Source organism: Lepidochelys kempii, chromosome 1, assembly GCF_965140265.1.
Source record: "Lepidochelys kempii isolate rLepKem1 chromosome 1, rLepKem1.hap2, whole genome shotgun sequence".
Taxonomy (NCBI): domain Eukaryota; kingdom Metazoa; phylum Chordata; order Testudines; family Cheloniidae; genus Lepidochelys; species Lepidochelys kempii.
This window is the reverse complement of record NC_133256.1, coordinates 101,657,984-101,675,917: the sequence shown is the minus strand read 5'-3', so window position 1 is coordinate 101,675,917 and position 17,934 is coordinate 101,657,984. Positions and strand designations below refer to the sequence as shown.

Sequence of the window (17,934 nt, the reverse complement as noted above, 5' to 3'; positions counted from 1 at the left end):
CAGCATTTAGATATGTTTATAGTGAAATCAAATATGAGTTTATTTAACAGAACACAGAGATTCAAGTAACAGCAAGTAGACATATTGGAAACATGGTTACATATAAAATAAAATCATAACACGCATCCTAGTGGCTAGACTTAATTAATTAGATACTCTCATGTCTTGTAGTGTAATGCTTACCCCAAATCCTTACAACCCTTTACAGCCAGGTTGGCTGGAATCCTCTTTCATGATCAAGCACGCTGTCAACTTGCTTCCTCAGTGAGGAACCCCGTGTGTTTCCTTGCAAATCAACATATACCAGAACAATCCTTTGTCTTTATTCATAAACAGGACACCCTCCTGGTTTTGTTTCATCTTGTAGACTTCCTCTCTTGTAGATTTCAGAGCAAACAACGGAGGGAGGGGGAATGAAGTGAGGAGAGGGTAGGGCCTCAGGGAAGGGGTGGGGCAAAGGCAGTGCCTTGGGGGAAAAAGGGGCAGGGGGAGGCTGTTCTGTTTTCTGCCATTAGAAAGTTTGTAACCCTAGGGCTCAGGGACGCACTGGCTGTGGAAGGGCAGGCCCCAAGGTAGCAGGGAAGGAGGAAGAGGGACTGTACAGGGAGATTTTGGCAAACCAGTAAAGTGCCTGAAACCACTACTGCTTATTGCTAAAAGTAGCCATGTCAACAGGCCGTAAATTGGCCTGCAGCAGGCTTAGCTTAACCAAGGCAGAAGGGGAGGGGGTTTTGAGTGCCACAGAAAGGGCAGCTTGACCCCACGTCCTTCCTGATAAGAATTGTGTTGAAATTGCTGATACATGCATTTTAGAAGTACAGGAAGCTTGTCCATGTGCCCTCAGGAATGTGTCTGACCATACCTGGTTAATTGGTGACCAGAAGGAAACCTCTTGCTTCACCTTTGAAACTGCTTGCTTCACAAGTTTTCTTTAAGTGACATGTCATTGTTTTACTAATGTATAAATTAGGGGGAAAAGTCTGAGTTAGGGGGACTCTTGGGGAGGGTTTCTTCAGAGACTCTCCCTCTGGACGCATCTTGTGGTCTCCACCGGCAGACGGAAGATTTGGCCACCGGAAGGCTGCTGCTGTGCCACTTGAGAGCCACACTCAGCTTCGGTAATTATCAAGGGTTGGGGGTGTTTTACTAACCTGTTGTGGACGTAAGTGCTTGAGACTAAGTTTAGCTTTAAGTGAAAGCACTCTTGTGTTGCCCTGTTTGTGCCAGCCATCTATCGGTTGGATGGCCGTGTCTCCCTTGATTTATTTCCCGACACCACCTCGCACAGAGTAAAAGTTGCCAAGAGCTTTGGGTTGAAAGAACTCCAGGTAACAGTGTTTAACAGGGCCTGAAAGACATGGTGGGTCAATGATCATACAGGAACAGTGGCCTTGAAAAGGCAGCGTCAGCCTTAGCTGACCCGCTCACTTTGCATTATTATTATTTTGGCTGGTCTGTCCCTCCTCCCATTCACTCATATAAACTCAGACTGCCAGGTGGTTCAGAGCTGCGGGGCTGAGGAGTCAGGCCCTGAGCTGACCAGGATTGGGAAGTAGGGAACAGGTGGTGGAGCTTCGGGGCTACTGGAGTTGGGAAAGGGGCTGTTTGTAGTTGATTTATTCTCCAACCCCTGCTTAAGAAATGTAGATTCAGAATCACCTCTGCAACAGCCTTTAAGCATCCAAACTTTACCTAAGACATGCATGTTGCCCTGCTGGCATGCCGTGTCCACTTCTCTGAATACCTTGGTTGGACATTCATGGCTTTGGAGCAATAATTCAGGCTGGTCAGAGAGAGGTTGACTGGGCTTTTCAAGGACTTCTCAGTTGTTGGCATACAAAAGACCAGGCTATTACCCAGCTAATTTGAGATTTCATTACCAGTTGGCATTCCACTTACTACATGATTTTATCCTTGCTGGAAAATAAGTGGGCTCTTCTTTTCTTCTGACGATCTTAATGTCATTCTGACTCAGTACAAGTGGAATTTATTGAAGACTTGATTCAAGTACTCAAGGTAACCCAAGAGATAAGCTCTGACCTAACTCATATCTCAGTAAGCATTGACAGTTACCTAGAAGTTTTAGATCCAGGCACTGTTGCTTCGGAGAACCCTGGAAAATATGGACCATTTTCCATACCTTGGCAGCCACCTCTCTCAAAAAGCCAGCATTGACACAGAAATTGAATACAGGATCCGTTGTGCCAGAACTTCCTTTGGAAGACTACACAAACAAGTCTCCAATTATAGGGATCTGCAAACAGGCACCAAGACCTTGGTTTACAAGGCTATTGTCATCCCCACCCTTCTGTATGGGTGTGAGACCTAGGTAACGGACAGACGTCTCAGCACTGCTTCAGGAGGATCAGCTGGGAAGACTGACGCACTAACTTCAGCATTCCCTCTGCAGCCAACTTCAGCAGTATAGAAGCGCAGGTGATGAAACGCCAACTCCGCTGGGCTGGCCACCCTGTACGTATACCTGACACTTGCCTCCAGAAGTGTTACTGGAAGATTTAATTCCATTATATTATACCAGTGATGTTGCCTAAGACACTGCTTTTAAGTTAAAACCTTTATTCTGTAATTATCTAAACTGGTAACCAACGTTGAGGCCCACTCAAAAGGAATTGCCAGGGAAACTAGCCTTGCTGGCCCTTGGAAGGACACGGATACAGCCCTCCGATCAAGAATAGACAAGTAAGCAGTAAATCTTTGAAAACAAAAATAATATTTATTTAGAAATGAGTGGTTACAGTAATATTATAGAGATAGATATAATAGGGGTTACAGTTGAAAAGAGAATGAAGCGACGCAGCAAATAAAGATGCAAAACTATCATTCCAATTTCAGTTGATAACTGTATATAACAATAGGTCAATTAAACATTCACTACTAACTACTTAAGGCTAGACATCCAGTAAGCACTGGCCAGGCAGTTACTAGATGGGTAGGGGAAGATCTCACTCAGACCACAGATACCAGCTTTATTTACAAGCAAAATCCATACGGTCTAGGATAATAAAATAGAAGAAGGTTGAACTTACAAGGGTTTTCTTCTAGAATCCCTCTAAACCATCTCAAATAAAAGGGTCCTTCTGCTCTGTCACAGTTTGTGAGCGATGACTGTTTGCTGATGGCAGGCTCCAGTAGCTGCTGTGCCGAACAGCTGCCTACTCCTGAGGTAAAGTGGCTCCTCAGGTAGGAGAGACGGAAGCCCTCTTGGTAGCTGCTGGGGTAGCTGCTGTGGTGGCCCCCTGCTGGCTTGGTAGCAGAAAAAAATGGTTATTCACCTTTTGTAACCTTTGTTCTTTGAGATGTGTTGCTCATATTTATTCCAGTTAGGTGTGGGCGCGTGCCGCATGCACAGCTGTCAGAAACTTTTCCCTAGTAACTACCCCTCAGGCCGCCCTGGAGCAGCACCAGTATGGCACTTTATATACCACCCTGCTGGCCCAACCCCCCTTCAGTTCCTTCTTGCCGGCTACTCTAACAGAGGGAAAGATGGTGGGGGGGCGGGGGGATGGAATAGATATGACCAACACATCTTGAAGAACAACAGTTACAAAAGGTGAGTAACCATTGTGACAAAGTTCCTCCTCTACCTTGGTGGGCCTTGTGCTTATTGGCGGATTTGCTCGCCTTGGAGCTTCACAGCAGCCCTCAGTTTGGCCATTTTCATGAACCCACATTCCAGGACAACAACTCCTGTGTCTGACCAGGAGTTGGGAGGTTTGGGGGGAACCCGGCCCCACCCTCTACTCCAGGTTCCAGCCCAGGGCCCTGTAGTATACAGCTGTTTAGAGTGCCTCCTGGAACAGCTGTGCAACAGCTACAACTCCCTGGGCTACTTCCCCATGGCCTCCTCCCAACACCTTCTTTATCCTCACCATAGGACTTTCCTCCTGGTGTTTGATAATGCTTGTACTCCTCAGTCCTCCAACAGTCCGCGTTCTCACTCTCAGCTCCTGGTGCCTCTTGCTCCCAGCTCCTCACACGCACACCACAAACTGAAGGGAGTTCCTTTTTAAAACCCAGGTGCCCTGATTAGCCTGCCTTAATTGATTCTAGCAGCTTCTTGATTGGCTGCAGGTGTTCTAATCAGCCTGTCTATCTTAATTGTCTCCAGAAGGTTCCTGATTGTTCTGGAACCTTCCCTGTTACCTTACCCAGGGAAAAGGGACCTACTTAGCCTGGGGCTAATATATCTGCCTTCTATTACTCTCCTATAGCCATCTGGCCTGACCCTGTCACACCATTTTTTCTTCGAGTGCTTGCTCATATCAATTCCAGTTAGGTGACTCCCAAGCCTTACCTAGGAGATGGGGTTGGAGTCAAGGTATTGCTGACTGAAGTACCGCTCTGCTGAAGGCCGCATCGTTCCTAGATTGGTGGACAATGGCATAGTGCAATGTGAAAGTATGCACAGAAAACCACGTCGCAGCCCTGAAGATTTCCTGGAGAGGTACTTGGGCTAGAAAGGCTGTGCCCTTGTGGAGTGAGCTGTGATGGTAGGCAGAGGAACCTTCGCCAAGTAATAACAGGTGTGGATACAAGCTGTGATCCAGGAGGAGATCCTCTGGGAAGAGACAAGCAATCCCTTCATCTGCTCTGCTATAGCAACGAACAACTGAGTTGTTGCAAATAAACTTTTCTGCTTCTCCACCCCATTATGGTTATTGAGTGAAGCACACCTTGTAACAAACCCCTGCTGTTGTTTTGCCTCTGGGCACTGGGTGCCGGCAACAGTTTTGTCCATCAACACTGCTATACAATGGCCCTGCAAGCACATCAGAAAAGCTTGGCAGGCGAGGCAGATCGCCCTGAGTTCTTTGATGTTGATATGTAGAGCCAGTTCCTCTACTTGCCATAAGCCCTGCGTTTTTAGGCTTCCGAGGTGCACTCCCCAGCCCAACGCAGATACGTCTGTGCCTAAAGTCAAGGTGGGTTGGGGTGAGTGAAAAGGAACCCCGATGCCTACTGCATGGGGATTCAGCCACCACTGTAGTGAATCAAGGGTGTGTCGAGGGATGGTCAGCACTGTGTCCAGACTGTCGTGGCCCACTTGCAAGGATCTGATTCACAGCCTGGCATGCTGAACCATGTTTGTGCAGGATGCCATATGGCCTAGTAGCCTGAGACACTGCCTCGCTGTAGTGGAAGAGAAGCTGCAAAGGTTGCTGATTATCTGGCGAGAGGGTCAGGTGATGTGTCTCTGGCAGGAACTCTCTCACTTAAGTCGCATTCAGAATGGCTCCAATGAACTCTATCCTTTGAGTTGGGGTGAGCACTGATTTGCTGACGTTGAGTATGAGACCTAATTAGTCGAATGCGTCTCTGACTATATTGACCTGCGATTCCACTTGCTGATGGGAGCGGGCCCGGAGGAGCCAGTCGACCAGGTAAGAGTAGACATGTACGTGGTGGCAGCAGAGAAAAGCTGCTACAACTGCCATACACTTGGTGAAGACATGAGGTGCTGTGCAAAGCCTGAATGGGAGGGCTGTGAACTGGTAATGCACCTTGTTCACTACGAAGTGGAGGAAGAGTCTGTGAGCCAGGGTGAAAGATATGTGAAAATAAGCATCCTTCATATCGGGGGCATTGTACCAGTCTCCCGGGTCCAGGGAAGGGAAGGTTGTGCTTAGGGAGACCATGCGGAACTTCAAGCTGCCTATGAACTTGTTGAGCTCCCGCAGGTCCAGAATGGACCTGAGGCCCCTCCTTCGCTTTGGGGACGAAGGCTCTGGATCAGAAATTGACAGGAGGTTACTAATCCTTTGCAGGTCCCCTCCTCACCCATCTGTCAGAGTTTGCCTAGGAAGAATGCCACCCACCCTTCTGTTTGAATGTAAATTTTTCTTTAATTACTACGGGAGGATGTAAAGGGAGGAAGGGAAGGGAGGGGAATAACAATAGAGCCTTAACCTAACATACACACACAGGCAAGCACAGAAGCTTTTCAATTACCACCTTGTACCTCAACTTCTCCACAGGCAACACTGCTGGATGATTGATTCCTAGCTGAGCTGGATCAGATGCCCCCTCCGACGAGGACTGCTGACGATGGAGTTCAGATGAGTATCCCTAACACTAGTTTCCCACCCTAACCTCTTTGTGCCATCGTGGCTGCAAGTAAGAACCTAGCTCTAAGTGTCTGCGAGTGTGCTCCCCAACAAAACAAACCCCGACAACAATGCACTCACTAATAGCAGAAGCTATCATGGGCTGACAGCTAATCCCTGCTGTTATGGAAAGAGAGATCTTGACTGCAGCTGTACTTAAAGTCACAGTGCAGCAGGCAGCAACCTTCACACTCTCCTGAGAAAAAGCCCCATCCCTACCTGACCAGCTTCCCTATATAACCTTCTGGTTTCTAGGCAACTCCCACCTGATAGGTTCCCGCTCCTTTCTTTTCTTCCCACCCTTCGCCTTTTGCAGTGAACTGAAACTTCACAAAACCTGTTCATGGACAATCTCAGGATGCATAAACATATGACAACCATTGCATAATAAAAACCTATACATAATCCTTATTAATTTCATACGTACACCCTACATGGATGTGTCCCAAGCATGCACAATTTAACCAAGGAGCCTCTTTCTTTACACCCCCATGCACATCTTCAAAAGGCCTGCTCCTGGCTGGAAGACGGCTTCATCTGGCCAGAGCCCTGGCCTGAGGAAGGGTGGGGCCTCTTCCCGACGTTTCTGTTCCTCCTCCGGGAACCATCCTGCCTGTTCTGCAGATGGTAGAACCGTGGTGGGGGCTGCGGCCTACAATGCCTCCGCTGTGTCGCTGGGGTATGGAGTCCATGAACTAAAGGGTGGCCCGTGAGTCGTTTAGGCTATGGAGCCTTGAGTATTTTTTCTGAACAGAGGGCTGAGCCCTCGAAGGAGAGGTCCTGTATGATTTTCTGGATCTCATAGGGGAGGCCAGAAACCTGTAGCCATGAGCTCCTCCTCATGGCAACCCCCATTGCCATGATGCGGTTGGCTGCGTCCGCAATGTCCAGCACCGCTTGCAGGGACGCTTGGGCGATGAGCTTGCCCTCCTTGACGAGCATGGAAACCTCTGCACCGGAGTCCTGTGGCAGCAGCTCCATGAATTCGGCCATTGCTCCACAGGAGTTGTAGTTATATCTACTGAGGATGGCTTCTTCGTTAGATATACGGAGCTGCAACCTCCCTCCCCCCGCCACCAAGTAAACCTTCCTGTCAAATAGGTCTAACTTTTCCGCCTCTTGGTTTTTTGGGCAGGGGCCCTGGTAGCCTTGGCGCTCCCGCTGGTTGGCTGCCAGGGAGTCTGGCGGAGGGTGGGTGTACAGGTGCTCATAGCCCTTTGACGGGACAAAGTACCTGCACTCATTCCTCTTTGCACTTGGAGACAAAGAGCGCAGGGGTCTGCCACAAGGTCTTGTTTTAATTAGTGACAGAGCAATGTGGGAGGGGCCCAAGGGGGCGAGAATGTCAACCATGGCATCAGTGTCCTCCACCACCGCCTCTGCCTGGATCCCCAGATTCTGTGCCACCCTCCTGAGCAGCTGCTGCAGCACTCTGCTGTCCACCAGGGCTGTCGACGTGCTCGCCACAACCTCATCAGGCAAGGACGAGGATGAAGCCCTGGCTGGCAGTGGGTCTTGTTCCCTTCCATTGGCGCCAACTGTGGTCGAAGGGGGGGGGGGGCGCGTGGGATTGGCTTACAGGGAAGTACATTCACCAACGGGGGTGGCTTTGCATCAAGGACAAACACACACAACTGTCACACCGTAGCCTGGTCAGTCATGAAACTGCTTTTCAAAGCCTCTCTGATGTGCAGCGCACCTCGGTGTGCTCTTCTAATTGCCCTGGTGTCTGGCTTTCAAAACTGACCACCAGGTGATTTGCCTCAACCTCCCACCCCGCCATAAACATCTCCCCCTTACTCTCACAGATATTATGAAGCACACAGCAAGCAGTAATAACAACAGGAATATGGCTTTCGCTAAGGTCTAACCTACTCAGCAAACTACGCCAGTGCCCTTTTAAACTCCAAAGGCACATTCTACCACCATTATGCACTTGCTCAGCCTATCGTTGAACTGCTCCTTACTGATGTCCAGGCTGCCTGTGTATGGCTTCATGAGCCAAGGCATTAAGGCGTAGGCTGGGTCCCCAAGGATAACTATTGGCATTTCAACATCCCCAACAGTAATTTTCTGGTCTGGGAAGAAAGTTCCTTCTTGCAGCTTTCCGAACAGCCCAGAGTTCCAAAAGATGCGAGCGTCATGCCCCTTTCCTGACCATCCCATGTTGATGTTGGTGAAATGTTCCTTGTGATCCACCAGTGCTTGCAACACCATTGAGAAGTACCCCTTGCGGTTTATGTACTCTTTGGCAAGGTGGTCCAGTGCCAAGATAGGGATATGCATTCCATCTATTGCCCCACCACGGTTAGGGAACCCCATTGCAGCAAAGCCATCCACTAGGACCTGCATATTTCCCAGAGTTACTACCCTTCTTAGCAGAAGGGTATTGATCGTCCTGGCTACTTAGATCACAGCAGCCCCCATGGTAGATTTGCCTGCTCCGAATTGATTCCTGACTGACCGGTAGCAGTAGGCGTTGCAAGCTTCCACGGGGCTATTGCCACTTGCTTCTCAACTGTCAGGGCCGGTCTTATTTTGGTATTCCTGTGCTTCAGGGTGGGGGAAATCAACTCACAAAGTTCCATGAAAGTGGCCTTACGCATGCGAAAGTTTTGCAGCCACTGGAATTCATCCCGTACCTGCAACACTATGCGGTTCCACTAGTCTGTGCTTGTTTGCTGGGCCCAGAATCGGCATTCTACTGTATCAACGTGCCCCAATGCCGCCATGATATCACAATTGCCACATCCCATGCTTTCAGGAACGTCTGTGTCCGTGTCCTCACAATCTTCTTCATGCTAGCAGCTCCTAGCTAGGCTCTGCACATACTGCAGGATAATGCACGAGGTGTTTACAATGCTCACAAAAGCAGTGTGCAGCTGAGTGGGCTCCATGCTTGCTGTGCTATGGCGTATGCATGGATAACCCAGGAAAAAGGCGCAAAATGATTGCTTGCCGTTGCTTTCAAGGAAGGAGGGAGGGGAGACTGCACAGATTCTACCCAAAACCACCTGCAACTATATTTTTGCTCCATCAGGCATTGGAAGCTTAGCCCAGAATTCCAATGGGCAGCAGGGACTGTGGGATAGCTACCCACAGTGCACCACTCCATGAGTCGATGCTAGCCCTGGTATTGAGGACTCACTCCGCCGACCTAATGCACTTAGTGGGGACATGCAGAATCGACTGTATAAAATCACATACTAAAGATTGACTTCTATAAAATTGACCTAATTTCGTAGTGTAGTTTTGGTTACTGTGGAGGTATTAATTGGAGCTACGGGAGGTGGCCTTTGATATTCTTCTGGCTCTTCCCTCAGTGGACTGTAAAATTCTGGAATGGACTCCAATGACAGCTCCAGTAGTAGTAAAGTATCCCGAAGTAATTGCCTCTGTTATGGGAGGAGCATGATGGTTCACTGGTTTAGATTTAGCCAATGCATTCTTTGCAATTCCTTTGCATCTGGACTCCTGGTACAAGTTTGCCTTTACATTCCAAGGAAGACAGTTTTGTTTTTATCAATCTCCAAAAGGTTTCCATAACAGCGCTGCTATCTGCCATATGCACATGAACAAATATGGGATAACATGCCTCATAAGGATAACATCATATTATATGTACATGATATCCTTTATAAGCACAAAAACTAAGTAAGAGAATTTAGAAATATTATACCATGTATTACAGAAAATAAAGGAAACAATGTTTAAGGTTAGTCCAGGAAAAGCTCAAATATGCCAACAGCAGGTAAACTATCTAGTAGTAACGTTAGGACAAGAGGGACGATCACCAGATAAACAAAGGGTAGAATTATTCCAAAAATTACCAGCCCCCAGAGGTTTATCTACTTTAAGATAGTTTTGGGGTATGACAAATTTCTCAAGAGAATTATGCAGAGAAAGCTAGCCCAGGGTATAAGTTATTTAAAAAGGGTAATAACTGGGAATGGGGATTAGAACAGCAGAAAGCTTGTATGCATTTTAAGAAAGCATTAGCACAAGCCCCAGGTTTAGCATACCCAAAAGTAGGACAAACTTTTAGGCTCCAATTGGCTACTACCAGTACTGGAATGACTACTGTATTAAGTCAAGACGATGGAACAGGTCTTCAACCAGTGGCATATGCCTCTAAGGTTCTGAATTGAGTGGAACAAGAATTTACTCCTTGTGAGAAAGAGGTATTAGCCTTGGTTTGGGTTTTGCAACATTGAGTGTATTTAGTAGGACTATCCCTAGTGCTTCTTAAGACATCGCATTCACCTGTGAAATATGTATTAACACGAAAAACTAATGATGGACATGTTTCTAGTCCTAGATTAGCAAAATGGACATTAGCCCTGCTAAATAAAAATGTAACAATTGAAAAGGTCCCAAGTTTATCAACATTTCCTTAGTCTTATAATTGAAGGAGAAAAGCATCAATGTCCCCTACCAGAAATGGGCCAGTACTGGAATACCTTAAGTCCAAATAGTGGGGTAACACCATTATCAACTGTCCTGCTTATCCTACACATGCCTTTACTTCCCCTGCAAATTAGTCTCTCTTATAGAAAAGAAAAGCTGCCCTTTTAAATTCATATGCTTAATATATCCCAGACATATTATGGACTTAGTCATAAAGGCATCATTCAGGAAACTTCAGTGGGGCTACTCCACTGAGTGAGAGAAGCAAGAATAGTCCCTCAGTTAGAGGATAAACTCTTCAAGGCTAAGAATAAGGACATTCCCAAAACAAACAAATGACAAAGTAGAAAACAAATTTTATTGGATGAAGAAAATTGTCTAAAAGTTTCCCATTTTTTGGTTAACAAAAGCAGCAAACCACAAAAAACCCTGCATTCCATGACAAGTGTTCATGTCAACAAAATTAATCCTTGAGCTCATCATTTGTATGTAGAATGTTATAACTGCTAAAATGTTTTGGGGCAAAGAAAGTTATATTAGTCCAAATATAGGTGCTTTACATGGAAACCTGAACAATATAAATTGTTTGCTGACAGATATACTGTTAGGGCTGCTAGCATTCTTTGGTACTTAATAGTGTCACCCCTCATAGAAAAATTAACAAGTAAGAACACTAAGAAATTTGGAAAAAAGAAAAGGAGGACTTGTGGCACCTTAGAGACTAACCAATTTATTTGAGCATGAGCTTTCGTGAGCTACAGCTCACTTGGTTAGTCTCTAAGGTGCCACAAGTCCTCCTTTTCTTTTTGCGAATACAGACTAACACGGCTGTTCCTCTGAAACCTAAGAAATTTGGAGACACAATGAAGGAAAAGAACAGCCAACAGGCCAAAGTGTGTTCAGCTTGGTTATCAGCAAATTCAACTTCATTTTTATTTAAGAAGCCTGTGGAAAAATGAAGCAAATTCAGTGCTCACAAAGGTGCTGTAGTAAAAATCCACTACTTTATCTACAGAACAGGCAGAAGAGGGGTAACAGTACAAGCCCACTCTACTGTTGTGCCTGAAGCCTGACCCAGAGTAATGTCATTTTCCCCTGTACAATCAATCTCAGGCTTTTCAGATACAATAGCACTAATTTGTACCAGTTGGCAAAATATCATTATTTTAAGGGACATGGACACTAGTCCACTGGGAATTAGACTGAGACCACCCACTCAGTTATGTTTGACAAGTTTTTTGTATTACAATATTTCTAATTGACAGTGGGAGCCTTATTGCATTTAAAATAAAAATAAAATGTTAGAAAGGAAGGAAATGTCTACATTTTTATCCTTATATAGTATCCAGGATAATCATTTGGAATGTAATAAGATATAAAGGTTCATGCTTTGAATACTTTTCAATGCTGTTTGTTTACATAAATGGCTTTAACCACAATTTGTTTTTGTTTTTTCCACGGTCCCAAATGCAGTTCAATTATTTGAAGTGACAGTTTGCTTATTATATTTACTCTGATTACAAAGTACAATAATCTGTGCTTATTTGTTAGTTTTCACATCTGATCTCACCCATCGCAACCATACACAGAAGTATGTATTTAAATAACTATGAGATTGCCTTTTATACCATTTCTAGTCATACCTACTCTAGGCTTAATAAACTCCTACCATGTCTTAGCAAAACTTTAGTACATTAGTTGTGCTGTACTAAGTTAATTTCTATCATTCCCATCATAATCAGTATAACTCTGATATCCACTGTTCCTCCTCTCATGAAGATTACACATTTTCTTCCACATGGACTCTTGATGAAAACCAGCACTGAAAGATCTACCCAGATGTCCATGCTGTTTCTTGGTGATATTGTCTTCGCTTTCAGATTTCGCAATTCCTTGTGCTTGTGGTTGCATATCTCGTCTAATGTTTCCAAATGGGAAGTTCCAAGGACCAAACCTTTGCCAGTTAAGTCTCTGAAAAGAAATGATACAGTGCAGATTTCCTCCTACCTGACAAAGGTAAGAAGTTTTTTGTTAAAAAGTGTGCAGAGAAAACTACTTAATTATCTACTTAATAGTATTATTTATGAAAATCTTTTGAATATTTATGTGACAAACTGCTTTAGTTTAGTTTCTTCAACTCCTTTACTAGCTCCCTTCCTAATCTTCTACACAGTATTTAAGTTTCCCTATCTAGCATTCACAAGCCAGCATAACCCAGATTTTGCCTAACTTTGTTAGCCTTTACACTCTCCACTCAAAAAACAGCTATCACGGTGTTTCTGTCCTCTTTCCACGCATCTTCAGATTTTCTTCCATGCACCCTTCCTTGCACCTAGAAGACAGAGTTACTCACCTTGTGCAGTTACTGAGGTTCTTTGAGATGTGTCCCCATGGGTGCTCCACTTCAGGTGTTGGTGCATCCCGACGCCACTGATCTGAGATTTTTGGTAGCAGTGGTTGGACAGACCGCGCGTGCACAATAGCTGTCTTGCGGCACCATTGGAGTCTTGTTTAGTGCACGCGCGGCCTGACCCCCTCAGTTCCTTCTCTACCATAGAGTCCTTATATCAAACTCCAAAGTAGAGGGGAGGCGACTGGGTAGTGGAGCACCCACAGGGACACACATCTCTAAGAACCTCAATTACTGCACAAGGTGAGTAACCCTCTCTTCTTCTTCGAGTGCTGTCCCTGTGGGTGCTCCACTTCTGGTGACTGTAGAGTAGTGTCCACTACGGTTGGGGAGACTTTGAAGTTGCATACATAGTAGAGGAGAGGACCGTTAGGCCTAATATGGCATTGGCTCTGGAGGCTGTATAACTGCATAGTAGTTAGTGAGCGTATGTTCTGAGGCCCATGTAGCAGATCTCTGAAATGGATACACTATTTAGAAATGCAATAGATGCTGCTATGAATCATGTAGAATGGGATCTGACACCCATTGGGGGTTCTGTCTTATATGTTTTATAATGTAAGTGTATGCAGCTTGAGATCCACTTAAATAGTCTATGTTTCGATATAGCAGAGCCCTTGGATCATTCCGTCATCAAGATGACCAGCGTTGGAGATTTGTGGAAAGACTTTGTTTTGTCCAAATAAAAGGCTATAGCACGTTGAACATCGAGGGTATGAGACACGGCCTCCTGTGTGTTTCTGTGTGGTTTAGGACAGAATGTAGGGAGGTCAATATGTTGATTAATATGGAAGGTTGAAGCTATTTTAGGGAGGAATTTTGGGTGGGGCCACAATGTGATCTTGTCTTTAAAAAAGATAGTGTATGGCAGGTTGGCCATTAGTGCACTTTTCTGACTGACCCTTCTAGTGGATGTGATGTGTGCAATAGGGAGCAGGTAGCCAGTGGTTCAAAGGGGGGGGGGGGGTGTCTCATAAGGCCTTTGAGAACTAGATTTAAGTCCTATGTAGGCATGGGTGGCTGTACTTCAGGGTAGAGATTCTGAAGGTCAGTAAGAAAACGTTTTGTGGTCGCATGTGCAAATACCGAAAATCCATCGATCTTACAATGGAAAGTTGTGACTGCTGTGAGATGTACTTTAATAGAGCTCGTGGACAGTCTGGAATTCTTTAGCTCCAAGAGATATTCTAGCACTACTGACAGCGGTGTAGCTTTCGGAGTGAACTGTTTGTTCTAACTCCATATGGAAAATCTTTTCAATTTTTGCAGGTAAATATTGCGTGTGGATGTACATCTGCAGTTCAATAACATGTGTCTGACTTGTTCCGGACAGGTTAACTCATGTTGCTGGAACCATGGAGGAGATGTGCTTTCATATGGAGTTTCTCCAGGTTTGGATGGAGGATCTGACCGTTGGCTTGTGAGAGGAGATCTGATCTCAATGGGAGAGTTCGTGAAGCGCAGTCATGCATAACAGGTACAGGTACTAGGTCTGTCTGGGCCATGCTATCAGGATGATTTGGGCATTTTCATCCTGTATCTTGTGCAGGACTCAGGATTAGTGGGATTGGCAGGAATGTACACAGGAGCATCTTGTCCCATGTGCGTAGGAAGGCATACCCTAAAGATTGAGGTCCTAATCCTGCCCTCAAACAGAATAGCAGGCATTTGTGATTCTGAGATGTGGTGAATAGATCAATGGTGGGAAAACCCCATCTTTGGAATATCTGTTGTAAGACTGTGGGATTCATTTTCCATTTGTGCTCCTGTCAGAGCCTTCTGCTTAGAGTGTCGGCTGTGGTATTTTGGCATCCAGAAAGGTATGAGGCTGAGATGTCAATGTGGTGATGGATACACCAATTCCATAGTTTGATGGCCTCGATGCATAGGGAATGGGATCATGCTCCCCCTTGTCTGTTTATGTAGAACATGCATGCAATATTGTCTGTCATCACTCGTACTGTCTTGTTGCTTATGAGTGGAAGAAAATGGAGACAGGCACTCCATATCGCTCTGAGTTCCAGTAAGTTGATATGGAGATGTGTTGCCGTTGGTGACCATCTGCCCTGGATTGTGTGATGATCGGGGCATGCGCCCCCACCAAACTAGGAGGCATCTGCTGTGATCATAATTGAGGGTAGTGCTTGTTGAAAGGGGATCCCTGAACAACAATTCTCTGGTCTCGTCCACCACCAAAGGGATTCTAGCACTTTGGGAGGTGGTGTTACCAACTTGTTCAGACTGTGTTTGATGGGTTTGTATACTGAACCCAGGCAGCCTTGGCATCTGGCATGTTTCACCATGCATATGGTGGCAGCCATGTGTCCTAGTAGTTGTAGACGGATTCTTGCCATGATTCGTGGGCAGATGGAGATGGTGTCTATGAGATTCTTTATAGTCCTAAATCTGGTTCAAGGTAGAAATGCTCTGGCTTGAACCGAATCAAGGTGTGCTCCAATGAAGACCAGTTGTTTCGTGGGTATCAGTGTTGACTTTTGTGTGTTCAACTGCAACCCTAATTTTTGGAAGAGGGTGATGGTCAGTCAGGTAATTTTTTTTTGTCTCTGCCTGATTTGGGCCTTTCTAGAGGCAGTCATCTAGGTCTGGGAAGAATATGATCCCTTGCTTGCACAGCTGTGCTGCTACGACCACAAGCGTTTTGGAGAATACCCTTGGTCCAGGGGACAGTCTGAAGGGGAGTACCCTATACTAGAAATGGTCGTGTCCAACTGTGAATCGGAGGAATCGTCTGTGAGATGGATGTATGGTAATGTGGAAATATGTGTCTTGTAGGTCGAGGGCTGAAAACCAGTCCCTCTGTTCCAGCGCTGAGATTGTTGTGCCTAGTGTGACCATGTTGAATTTGTGGGAGCATAGGAATTTGAGTTGAGTTTCTGTATGTCTAGTATGCATCGCCATCCTCCATTTTTCTTCTGGGTCAAAAAATAGTGGGAATAGACGCCCTTCCCTCTGTATTGTGTAGGTACTGCTTCCACAGAACCGAGATGCAGAAGATGATCTATCTCCTGCCTTAAGAGGTGCTCATGAGAAGAGGGACGGGGAAGAGAGTAGGATGGGGGAGGGGGGACAAGAAATAAAGGGGATGGTATAGCCCGACCTTATGATTTCTAAGACCCAACAACCTTGTGTGATGCACTCCCTTGCATGGTAGAAGTGTCTCAATTGGTGGCTAAATGGGCGAAATGGCACTGATGTGAGGGGGAGGTCGTTCAGACCCTCGACCAACCTTTCAAAACCATTGCTTGTTAGGTGGTGGTTGTGAAGCCGCTTGTTGAAGTTGTGAGAGTTGGTGCCTCAGAGATCTATTTCTTTGTCTGTTGGACTCATACGGTCTGGACTGCGGAGGGTTGAATTGTGACTCTCTGGCATGGTGGTAAGGCTGATAGCGCTTTCTCTTAGTAGGAGGTGTGTAGATGCCCAGTCGCATTTGAGTCTTTCATAGAATGGAGTACCTCATCAGTCTTAGATGAGAACAATTTATCTTTGTCAAAGGGGAGGTCTTCCACCTGAATCTGAAGCTCTTTTGGGATGCCGGATGACAAGAGCCAAGATGCTCTGCACATTACAATAGCTGTGGCGTGTGCTGCCGTACTGGCAACATCCAGGGAAGCTTCTAGGGCAGTCCTGGCTACTAGTTGTCCCTCGGTGAGCAACGTCTTGAATTGTGCTCTTTTATCTTCAGGAAGTTCAGTCATAAACTCAAATAACTTCCCATAATTGTCATAATCATATTTCGCCAGAAGGGCGCTATAGTTAGTGACCCAGGATTGTAAAGTGGATGAGGTGTAGACCTTCCATCCTTAGAGGTCTAGTCTCTTGTGGTCTTTGTCCTCAAGTTTGGATCTGGACTGGGGTTGTTTGGAGTGATGGTTTGCCACCTCAACTACTAACAAGTTTGGTGGTGCGTGGGAAAAGAGAAAGTCCATTTCCTTGTCTGGCATGTAGTATTTTCTATCAGCCTATTTGCATGTGGGAGGGATGGTGGCTGGTGTATGCCATACCATTTCAGCCGGTTCCAGAATTACATCATCTATTGGAAGTGCAATGTTTGAGGAAGGTTGCAAGATTTTGAGCAGCTTATGTTGGTTTTCCTGGACCTCCTCTAATGGGATGTCCTGGCTTAGTGCAATTCTCTTAAAGAGGTCTTGAAATTGTTTGAAGTCATCTGCCATTGTAGGTGGAGGTGGCATGATGGCCTCATTGGGGGAAGAAGAGTTGTGCGTTGGTGACACATCCTCTGGGCCTGTTTCTTCCTCTGGCTCCTCTGTAGTCTCCTCTGGAGGTACAGATGTTGTAGTCACTGGAGATAATGTAGGAGACCGAAGTTCACCTCTGGGTGGTGATGAGGTTCTGGCATGGTGGGCTCTGTATGCTGCCCAGGGATCCCATGGCGGCCACTTCATGGGAAAAGCATGTCCGTACAATGGCTATGGTGGTTGACTATGGTGGCTTTTAGATCTCAGTGTACCCCAAGGAGGTCTGTGGTGAGTAAGTGAGGAGTGTTGTGGGGAGAACACTCCTCCGTCCTGGTCCTCATCATCGCTGTCACTGGGTACCGATGGTGCCGTGGGCTGTGTAATGACACTCTTTGTGGACAATCCATAGGTGTCAAGGACTGCTGATTGGGACATGAATGATACGGAAATATCCTGCTGAGTGAGGAATTGCTGCAGTGCTGGTGGATGCGGTGCTGAGGGTTTAGTTGCGGCTGAAAGGCGTGCAGCCATCTTGTGGCTAAATTTTGTAAGTGCCAGTGGACCCATCGCAGCACTATCAGTCGGTGCCGGCAGAGGTGGCAGTGACAAGCATGGCAGTGGCACTCATTTTGTGGTCGGCACTGGAGGTGGCAGCATGGTCGCTGCTGTGTCTGCTGCGTGTGCCGGCGTGGTTGGTGCTTATATCTTGACTTCCTGCCCTTTGCTCTGGGCTCAATGACACGGTCCGTACTGGAGATGCTGGGGGAGTGGTAAG

General features: G+C 46.2%; 1 protein-coding gene and 1 long non-coding RNA gene across 6 annotated transcripts in view; one reads left to right on the top strand and one right to left on the bottom strand.

The window, feature by feature from the left end:
* Positions 1–980: 980 nt before the first annotated feature.
* Positions 981–17,934, top strand: part of LOC140913240 (uncharacterized) — an 18,836-nt gene continuing 1,882 nt past the window's right edge. Inside the window, exons 1-4 of one of the 3 annotated variants that reach the window (XR_012159506.1) lie at positions 981–1,118; positions 5,997–6,135; positions 12,312–12,548; positions 14,276–14,419. This is a non-coding gene — a long non-coding RNA (uncharacterized lncRNA). Of the gene's footprint in view, positions 1,119–1,512; positions 2,701–5,996; positions 6,136–11,375; positions 12,549–14,275; positions 14,420–17,934 lie in introns of those variants that run through there. The other 2 variants (XR_012159507.1, XR_012159505.1) reach the window with 2 other exon arrangements.
* Positions 10,914–17,934, bottom strand: part of BIVM (basic, immunoglobulin-like variable motif containing) — a 25,135-nt gene continuing 18,114 nt past the window's right edge. For all 3 annotated transcript variants that reach the window (XM_073349169.1, XM_073349179.1, XM_073349188.1), the window contains 2 exons: positions 11,376–12,539; positions 10,914–11,205 (listed from right to left, as the gene is read on the bottom strand). In XM_073349169.1, coding sequence (XP_073205270.1) covers positions 12,246–12,539 — 294 coding nt within the window. In that variant the 3' untranslated portion in view covers positions 10,914–11,205; positions 11,376–12,245. The remainder of the gene's footprint in view (positions 11,206–11,375; positions 12,540–17,934) is intronic.